We start from the raw sequence: 10,384 nt of genomic DNA, 5'->3' as shown, positions 1-10,384 counted from the left end.
TGCATTACTAGCAAAGTTACATTCATGATAGCTAAAAACATAGCATTTTGTAACGATTTTCTGTTTCCGTTAGCAACTGCTGTATAAGAATGTCACATCTAAAACAATGCTAAAGTAGCCCTCACAACATCCCTGCGAGGTAGGTCAGTGTTACCCTCATTTTATATAAGGAAACTGCAGAACAGAAAGTTTCAGGTCAGTGTACCAGAAAAACTGTACAAGATTCAAATCTAGAGCTCCATTCCTTGTACTGTCTCTCTAGTGTCTTTCTCCTTTTCTGAAAAAGGAGAACAGCCCATAGTAGCTGTTCTCCTTTCCCTCCCTGCTTTCCTTTACATTGTACACTTTGATTTCTCCATTTAAGCTGATGAAAATTGATAAACATCAGCAATTTCTATCTCTGAACTATACAGATGAAGTTGAACAATTGAAGTTCAGAATTAAAGTAACTGAAAATAGACTGTGAGTAGTTACAGATAGCATCACTGCATTTAGTACTGGAGACAAGTCTGAATTTTGTCACTAAGCTGCAGAAGCAGTAGTACTAACATGGCTTTTCTAAAGCAGCTCTTTTGAGGAGGTAAAAGGACTTAGGACTGATGAAGCCTCATATCTGCAGGGAGTATCCCTGACAGACTGCCATAGGGAGGGGATGATTTGTGCAGCAATGCACATTCAGTGCAGTCAAGGTCTGCACCATGTTAGGTCCTTCAACTAAAAGAGACACCACACACAAAACCCCCTACTTTCCTTAGGGCAGACAATGAAGAAGGTTGTACTGCAGAGTAAATCACTTAACTGAGGTAGAATTTGAACAATTTAAAATGACACAACACATACCTGAATTGCTACAGGTGTTCTTTTCACCAAAATTGACAAGGGCATTACACTCATGTACACTGCATGGGCTAAAAGAACAAGTGTCTGAACAACACTGTGCAACAAAATGGCCTGCTTTTAAACACAGCATTTGCATTGTTATTTTCAATTAGTTATAAAATAGCATCTTAGATCAGTAACTTTAAAATACATACGTAGTTTTCATACCAGTGTCTACTTGAGGCAAATAATGAACTTTTTTCCAGTGCTAATCAAGCACACTGTTTGTGTCTGTAGACAGGAAGAATACCGTAAAAATCAATCTTTAAATCAGGCACGGCTCAGCAAATACTAACAAGAGATCAGTAAAGAAAATTTAAGTCCAACTTGTCCAAAATGCTTGACTGTTTCATCATGTATTAAATAAGAAAATTAGAAGTTGTGGACATCAGTAGTAGTAGATCACGACATAATTTCCCATTTTATATTAAGTGGGATTTCAATTTCATCTTAATTTTTAGAGTTTCATGTCTTGGAGAACGCTCTAGGTTTACTCAACTATCCCTCATTAAAAAAACGCTAGTTAAAAAGATCCCATTTCTCAAAAGAATGAGCAATTCAAAGATATAAAAATCAACAGATTGTCTCCCTTCACATACAGTGTTCATGGGAATGGCTATCTTGTGTGTTCCATGAGAAGTCTGAAGACCAGAGTTTATTTATAGTATCTCAGATGTGGAAGCGCGTGGATATCTCAGGGCCATTATCAGTTCTCTTCAGGCTTTGAAAGAAGCTCGAACGACTCTACCCTTAAGAGGCTGTGGGGGGCGAAAATTATTCACCATTTGGATCTTCTTGTCTTCCTCACTGGTGAAAAGGAGCATGCGGAATTTCTCCAGCTGTAAATTCAGATTAAATCATTTACTGCTTAAGAGGGCAATCAATATTAATGCTTTTTAAAAAGGACCAAAGGAAAGTATTCAGAACATTTTAATCTGTTAATAGAATAGGTTCAAGAAAAGACCCTAGAGAGTATTCACAGAAAAAAAATCAGAAGCCCTGATTATTGAACAGGCTGATTATTCACAGGCTAATGGTCTTTTATTTTAGCCCCATTGTAAATAAAAACAGTCACTGTCTGTTTATCCAGTGTTCAATCCTACAAGAAGGTGAGTATAAAAGAAAAGTTTACCTGTTTCTCAGAAACGCTGATGGGTTCTTTTAGCACTATCCATGTTACACTCTCATTAAGAGGTGGTGTTGTCAAAGAACCAAGGTATGTCCAATAATCTAGACTCAAAGGCAGGAGACATTTGGGGTTGAAGCTTCTAAATTGAGCTTTTGTTCCCTGGAAAAAAAAGTGATACTTGACATTTATCTTTTTAATTTTAACTGCAGGTTAAAGGACCCTTTTTGAAAGAAAATGCTAAAGTAATCTTAAAAAGTAGCGGCTGGGGAAAAAGGTTTGGCTGCCTTATAATAACTGTTTGTAAGTGCAGCATGGCAAGTGTTACACCTGCTGCTGCCTTACTGCACTTTGGGTTCTTGTCCTATTGCCTCTACCAAAATTCAGCTCTTGTCACGAATGGTCTAAAAAAAGAAAATGCAGGAAGTGTATTCTGTATATACAGTCTGGTATGAGCTATAGATACTATCATGGCAGTTAGTCTGCTAAGCCAAATACTGGCTTTAAAAATCAAATGTTCATGTCTAAAGTTAGAGGAAGGTGAATCAACTGAAGGACCAGTAGAAATAGGAGTTGCTGCCTTAAAGCAGTGATTGCCATAACTACCATAGTCTAGGACAAGACTTATCAGCCTGTAAGAGTGCCTGAAATACTTAGTCACTCAGAAAGCACTGTATAATTGTCTGTAAAAGTGCTCACAAGGAACAGAATGAACAGCTCATCCCTAGTAGCAAACCTGCAGACCTTCCGTCATTACAACTGAGGGATAACTCTTTCCTGCAAGTAGAAGAAATCGCTTCAACATCAAGTTGTTGTTTAGTGTGTTTACAGCCTCCATATTGCTGACTAGCTGCCTCCATTTCCTGTCTTTCACAAGCATACACACAGGAGCAAGAAATAACATGCCCATTCAATAGCCTCCTGTAGATCCAGAAAGGTTAGCATTTGTAGTGCTCAATCAGTCTGTACTTGGAAAAAGTACAGCAGGTATCAATCTTCAGCAAAGGTCTCAGATACATCCGTTTAAAGACCACCTTCAGCTATCGCTGTAAGATTAGACTAGCTCAGGACCTCAAAGTTGACCCCTGACTGAGCTTTGCAGCAGAAGACAGACAACCAGCTTTGACTTGTTCAAGGCTAGGCTCAATGGAAAATGATTATTTTGCTGAGTGTAAGAGCTGAGTCTGAAGGGTCATGCAGCTTTTGATTTTAGATACCCTGTGAAAGGTAGACCCTCTGAATGACCAGTGTGGTCAGCATAGCCTTGGGAGGCATCTGAGATTAGGCAAATCAGCTGAACTTCGGAGAGGAAGAAGACAATACAACTACAGTGATGTTCTAATGATATGAGCATTTATAGTGGGTGATTTTCCATTTTAGTCTCAAACATGAGTTTCATTTTTAAAGGGTATCCCATCAAACCAAATTTAAAGAGCTTAAAACTTACTTTAAATTTTACCATGTACAAAGCATCAGTGAGTCTGTTCATATTGGCATGTTCTTTCCCAGTCTAAAAATAATAAAATAGACAGGTCAAATAAGAATGACTATGATTATGCTTTGAATAGGTGTTGTTTTCTTATCCGAATTTCAACATTTCTACTAAAGTTTAACAGCAATTTACAATGAGTTACTGGTTCCAGTCAGTCATCTGTTTTCCTTAAGCACTTCTTAAATGCATGGCTTGGTTCTCAAACACTTGACAGCATAGTGCTTTTCATCATGTAAACATGCTATTTTTGCGATTCTTACCTCCAAGAACACACCAACTACTGCCAAGCCATCTGGAGCTGCTGCTGCTTCTCCAAATGTTGCATATTTTCTGGCATTCCAGTGAACTAAGTGGAGCTTTAAAGAAAAATAACAAATAAGAATTAAACAAATTAATGACAGAAGCCATGAACATAGGTTGTCTCATGTTAACAGACACTATTGGCTGTTCACAAGAGAATGTAGGTTTTGCTCCAAAGGTATCTTTGGAAAGATGAGCAAGTTCAATCTTTTGGACCAGTCCATAAGCATGGACAGACACTAAACAAAGTTTCTATATATCAGCCTTAATTTGAAATAAATCAGGTATTAACCTGTGACCCAACTTTCCTCTTAATGGCCTTCATCCCATGAAGCACTGTACTCCAATACTCACTGGTAGACTTCAGGATGCTACACAACCGTAGTACTTGGGATAGACATTTCTGGGAAAGGCCTGTGCACTATCCTGGCTTTGCAGAACCCTCTCAAGAGTGCCCAGATGAAGCCATTTCTAAGCCATGGATAGCACCAGCATGGTCTTTCAAAGGTTGTGATCTTCAGCTGAAGCCTAAGCTAACTGAGCTATACATGGCTTCTTAGCATCTTGTTTGTCAGTATATCCTTCCCACCTGCATAAGTAAAAGGATGCAATCAGTTGTGTGCAGGCAGCTAAACTGCACAGCAAAGGACTGTTAGAGGTGCTGTGTAAGCACAGCAGCTAAACTGTGGGACTGGCTGTGTCAGGCTGAATAGGATAAGATGACTGCATCTTGGAGAAAGGGCTGCACTGCGGGGATAATTCTGCATTCTGAAAACCAGGGTGATCAACAGATAACTTCAGTGTAAGGAATAAAATTCTCATCATGGCTGTGCTGACCCAGCCATGGTGAGTAAGCAATCAGAAAACTAAGGGACATGCCGTCTCCACTGCAGAGAAAGTCATTTGTCAACAGCATTTGCATGAATTGATGTCATCTGCAAAAACACAGCATTACCTCACATGGAAAAGGTTTGCCATCAATTGTATGCTCCGATCCCTGGCTGTGCTTTGTCCCCCAGTGAAAGTGAAACTGCTTCAGCCGAAACGGATTCTCAAAGGGACCACCACTGATTGCTAGGCAGGAGACAGGAGGGGAGGGGGGAAGTTTAGCATGCTGGCTTTTTAGCCTTCTGCTAACAAAATTTAACTGCTGTCAATACAATAGTGGAAAAAAAGGCAGCAGCATCTCCTAGTTGCCAATATCAAACATGTGCATCATTCGGATATTTAGGACTGGATTCTTGATGGAAAGCACCTAAATTAATGTAAAAATGTAAATTAAAAAACATTCACTACCTCTACAGAATTCTGTAGGTTTATTTGTTTGCTTGTTTGTTTTTAAGAGTATATTTGACATATAAAGATGTGGTAGCTCTGATATGGTTATGACTTTCCAGTTAAACACAATAAATCCAAGCTGAATATTAAAAAATAAATCACAATTTGAAACTCATGTATCTAAAATATTTTCAGCAGTGCAACTTGAGATTTTGTGCAAGAGAGTGTAGGCAATTCAGCTAAGTATTTCCTCTTTAGAGTGTCTTTCCTTCCTGTGGAGGGTATCTATATTCTGTTTCCTTTAAATACCTGATCCCATAAAAGAGGTAATATTATAGCCTGTACTTTATATGACACCATTCAGAATCTCAAGTCACCTTATCAAGGTGATGGAGGAAATGCTACAGAGAAACTTCATACATCATTTAGAAATAACACTTGAGAACAAATTAATGTTTAAGATACCACCTACAGAAGATACTTCATCAACAGCATCAGTAATCCTGTAATTTTGTATGGCACTAAATCAAATAAATTTGGCTCAACAGACATGAAAACCCAATCAAAGTCAATATAAAGAAAATTAAAGCTACATTTAGTGTCTGTAGAGCATTTAGTGTAGTCCATAACATTTTAAGAAAATTAAACCTGGGGCTTGCACAGAGTTACCACATGTACACAGTTCCAGCTGGCCTTCATGCAGGAAGCTGACCTTGCCAAAGCAAAGATTTTAGTATTAAGAATATAAAGGCCTCTTCGTGTGTTTTTCTGAACTCAGCAATGGAATGCATTACTTGTCTCAAGCATTATTTTAAGCTATGGTGGGTTACTGTCAAAATTATGTTGTGTCATTTATGCAGAGCTGTGAGTCACTAGATCTATTTCAACACAACTAAAAACACTTTAAAGCACGTTTTCCACTCCTAGCAGTCTTTTTCCTTGAAAGTGTTATTAAAACAAGGCATGTGCTTAGTGTAGAAAGGGCAGACGTCTTCATTCCTGCACGTGCTCCGAGTCTGTATCTCTAAATGCAGAGTAACAGATGATGTTCTTAAACTTATAAAGCTGAATAAAGTTCACAGTTAAGTAGATACAGTTTAGCTTAGAATTGCACAAAAGCAGTTGGCAAGCAAAGATAATTCTCTTTGTAGGGTGACATGATTAATGGATCTGTGTGTTAAGACTTTGAAAATTGCACATCCAGTCTTCTCTTCAAACTCAGTAAAGATGCTTTAAAACCTGACCATTCAGTTGGGTAGTTTCTTAAATTTCTTCCAGACGAGGCATTTTAAAACAAAATGGCTAGAATTAAGACCTCCCCAGCCCTTATTTCAAAGGATTACCATCACAGACAAGTCACTTCACAGAAAAAGTCACTTGTTTGGAGTATCTAGGATATCCTATTTAGCTAGAATCAGTACACACAGCCAAATGGAAGATGAAATAGGGTGACAGGTTAAGTTGTTCAGTGTTTTGGTTTTTTTAGGTGTTTTTTTTTTGTTTTGTTTTAATGGACTCATTCCATTTATCAACTACTTCATCTCCATTTGAATGCTCTTCCTCTACCCTCCAGATGTAAAAGCAAGTTCTACCATGGAAGTAGAATTAACAGAAGTAATAAATCACTTAAAAAAATGTATATTCTCTGCCAAGAGCTAAGAGACGAGAATAATATAAAACTGAAGATAGTGCAACATCCACAAGTTGCTACAAACTCAGAATTAGCTGAAGATTTCATAATTTCTGAAGAAACTGAACTGCTATGAGGCAGGGAGGAAAGAAGAAAACAATGCAAGGTAACAGTGACTGGTCCAGATGCAGTTTGGTGTAGTAGACTATGATTATGATGACTATGCTGTATACACCGATGTCTGCTAACCCTCTTCTCTTCCCTACCCTTGTGGATGGAAACTGGGCTGTGAGCCAGACAGAGCTGGCACGTGTGTTAGCATCTTTGATTTGGATGATCATAGAAACAGGCCAGTGAGGAGTGTACATAACTATTCTGCACGCTTGATGTGGTCTAAGGGTGCTGGAGAAATGCATGCCCTGTCTCACAAACAGACAATCCTCATTTAAAAGGGAAGCACTGCAAGCAAACTGCTGATTTTCCTGATGCAGAAACACAGTTCTGCAGTACAATATTGCATTGCTAGAGAGACTTAAGTGAAGACAAAAAAAAATGTGAGGCTCAAGACAAAATATAAAGGGCTCTGATCATATGCCTCATTCTAAACTGAAATCTTACATCACATAAAATACACTGTATAGGATGTACTTAATTGTTTTCCTCACTCAGTCACAAGGCATACAGAGTTAGTTGGCTGTGTTGTCTCACCTGTTTTGTCATCAGTATCTTCAAACTCAACCATAACTGAGTGGCCATTGTTGGAGATGTTGAGAGATGAACATGATTCATAAGAAACAATAAGCGGCTTCAGGTTAGGGTCATAAACGGCTCTTGCAGAAACTATATCAATAGGCGACTGGCGGTTCCCTTGGGCAATAGGATAAGATTTGTGCCACTCTGAAGGTCCTTCAAAAAGAAAGGAAGGCACCATTATTTTCTTCCCACTATACACAAAATAATCACTACGTGAGACTTGAAGTACAGCTTGCTGAGCAGGAGTGACTTGAAAGTTTGGTACCCGAGAAATTAACTTAAATTCTAAGTTGGTGAGGTTTTGTTAGCACAAATAAAGGCTGCAGCAAGATGAGGGATTCAAATATATTGTACAAAATACAGTGAGGAAATCACAGCATATCAACAGACTGCTCTATCTTCAGTTACTTGTGCCACTAATTTTCTGCGGCATTTGTAATTACATTGCTAAGGTGTCTGGAGACCTCCCAGGGTGGGTGCAGGCATAAACACACTTGCATGCACACATACACTCCCCCAAGGAAACAGCATTTAATTCTTCCTGGGAAAGATAGTATAAAGCTCCGGTGATTCAAATTAGATGCAGATGACTCAATCTCTTAGCTACTGACTCTGCAGTTATTTTTAAAACCATTTTATAACTGCGGTAAGTCTTTATGTCAGCTTCATTCTTCACTCATGCCCATTATGGTATCTCTCTACCCTGAGAGAAGGGTATAGTGTGATAATTAACATTTTTTGGACTTTCTGACCTGAACAGAGTGGGGAAAAAGACCGATTTAATAACATATCTCTGCTGCCAGAGCGGGAACATTCTTATGCTGTTTGAAATAACAAAACCTTATCTGTATCAAAAAATCACTTATTCTTACCACATTTTTCCCCTACTTTGATCTAGTATAAGAAGAAGCAAGGAAATTCTTCTAATGCTTATGTTCAAGGAGTATTAACAGTAACGATTTTACTTTAAGATACCCAAGAAGCACATTTTTAAGTGTAGCATTCTCACAGACTTTCACAAGGGGAAACTTATTTTATTGAAGCACAGGTATTTACCGTCCTTGAGTTTATGTAACAAAAACAGTGATCTATTTTACTCTTACTTGTCTTTGGCATTTTCTGAAGAGCTAAGCTTATAAAATAATATTTTTTCTCAGCCTGCCTATGAAGCAGATTTAGGATTTAAAGGCTGTTACACAAGCTTAGGCAATATAATTTGTCTCTTACGAGCTTTGTAAGAAAACACGTGGTTTTGTTACTACTAGTTGTATGTCCAAACACATGACACTATCTACTAGCACTAGCCAGCTTCACTTAGCATTCGAACTTGCTTTTAGACTCACAGAAACTAAAATAATTGCTTTTAAGAGACAGACTTGCTCCTGAAGGTTATACAAAAGACTCTTGTTGGATACTCAGCAACTAAAATAATTGCTGTCAAAGGAGAAGGACTGGTGTAGGTTATAGAGAAGATTGTCTTATTGGACAACACCAGTCAGTCATCCATCCTTCTCTGTAAAGGATACAGTCGCTATAAAACACTATTGTAGGAATCTTTCAGTAACTTCACATGTCCTCTCGCTCTGTGACACACATTCTTGGAGGTGGGAAGCAAAGGAGGATGATTAAATTAAAAACTGTCAAATCAGAAAGCATAAGTTGTTCTATATGAGGTCTGATACTGAACTGTACAATTTATTTGTGTTCTAGAAACATATAATGTATACCTTATTTTATTCACCTCTGTGGAAGCCTAGATATCACATTTCAACAGCTGCACAGGATCAGAAGATATATTACTGCTCTACTAAATCTTCTTTACTTAAAAGAGTTGCTTTTGGAATGACAGACACGGTTAATCCTTTTCATAACAGCTTTCTGGAAGGAGACCCATCTGTAATATCTGCAGCCTGAAAGAAAACCACTCAGTACTGCTTCCCTCAGTTTTGGAACACTGATTGCAACACTGAAAGGCAGCAGGCATAAGTTTGAGCATCTTCTGGTCCCACTTTTCAGGCACTATTTATTATCAATAAAGTCATTCATTACCTGCTGTATATACTTGATGCTTGCAGACATCAAAACGCAGGCAGCTCTGCCGGGCTCAGGCAACAGATCTAGAAAGAAAACGAGTGGGGGAAGATAGAGAGAGGCAGCACGGAAATGCTAAAACCTACCGTCATCCTGCCCATATCCCCAACTGTTGTGGCCAGTCATCACAGGGGGCTGCACCCTGCTTTACTCCCAGCTCTCCGATCAGGGCACTGCTGCTCACCTGCCTTTATAGCGGCTCACCGTGGGATAGGGTCAGCCCCTTAAAGATACAGAGCAACCAAAGCGACTCCTGCAGGACAGGGAGAGCTCCCGCCTTCCTCCTGCTCCCAACTTTGCTGCTTCTGCTCCTGCTGCTGCTCACTCTTTCTGCAAACTCAGCACAGGAGAAGGAAAATGTAAAACTGAGATAACTGAGGTCCCATGACTTAGAGAGGAACCAAGACTGTCCAGGTGACATGGGGATCAAATTTAGGAAAAAATAGTACTATTTTCCCATTCTACACCATAAGGCAGCAAAAGCCATAACCTGCTCTGAGCATCAGGGCACGTAACATGTGCAGACTGTAATGGGAACTGCCCTTCTCACCTCTGAGTTCTGCAGAGGGAAACATCACCTAGTTCCTGCCTCTCTTTTCTTAAACACTCTTTCCAGCTGCACAAAAAATGAATGGTGTTTCCCCCTGATTTGTAATTAAAACTTCAGAATCAGTGCTTAGATGAGGTGGAGAACATTCTCATCTCAGAAAAAAATTACTTGCGCTATTTTTAAATAACATAAAAATCACACTAATTAAGGATAAATTGGCAATCTTTTTTTTTCTTTGTAACTCTAAAGAAACTTTTTAAAAAGACAAAAATAAAAGTGTGATTA

General features: G+C 38.8%; 1 protein-coding gene across 1 annotated transcript; it reads right to left on the bottom strand.

The window, feature by feature from the left end:
• Positions 1–1,568: 1,568 nt before the first annotated feature.
• Positions 1,569–9,690, bottom strand: CA7 (carbonic anhydrase VII). Its single transcript, XM_010184691.1, has 7 exons — positions 9,636–9,690; positions 7,414–7,611; positions 4,753–4,871; positions 3,758–3,853; positions 3,453–3,515; positions 2,012–2,167; positions 1,569–1,718 (listed from the first exon to the last, which is right to left on the bottom strand). Exons 1-7 carry the CDS (start codon positions 9,673–9,675, stop codon positions 1,596–1,598), a joined length of 795 nt encoding a protein of 264 aa, XP_010182993.1. The 5' UTR covers positions 9,676–9,690; the 3' UTR covers positions 1,569–1,595.
• Positions 9,691–10,384: the final 694 nt, after the last annotated feature.

The sequence above is a fragment of the Mesitornis unicolor genome, unplaced genomic scaffold (genome assembly GCF_000695765.1).
Source record: "Mesitornis unicolor isolate BGI_N332 unplaced genomic scaffold, ASM69576v1 scaffold5700, whole genome shotgun sequence".
Lineage (NCBI taxonomy): Eukaryota > Metazoa > Chordata > Aves > Mesitornithiformes > Mesitornithidae > Mesitornis > Mesitornis unicolor.
Note: the sequence above shows the minus strand (reverse complement) of the source record. Positions and strands in the feature narration are given on the sequence as shown.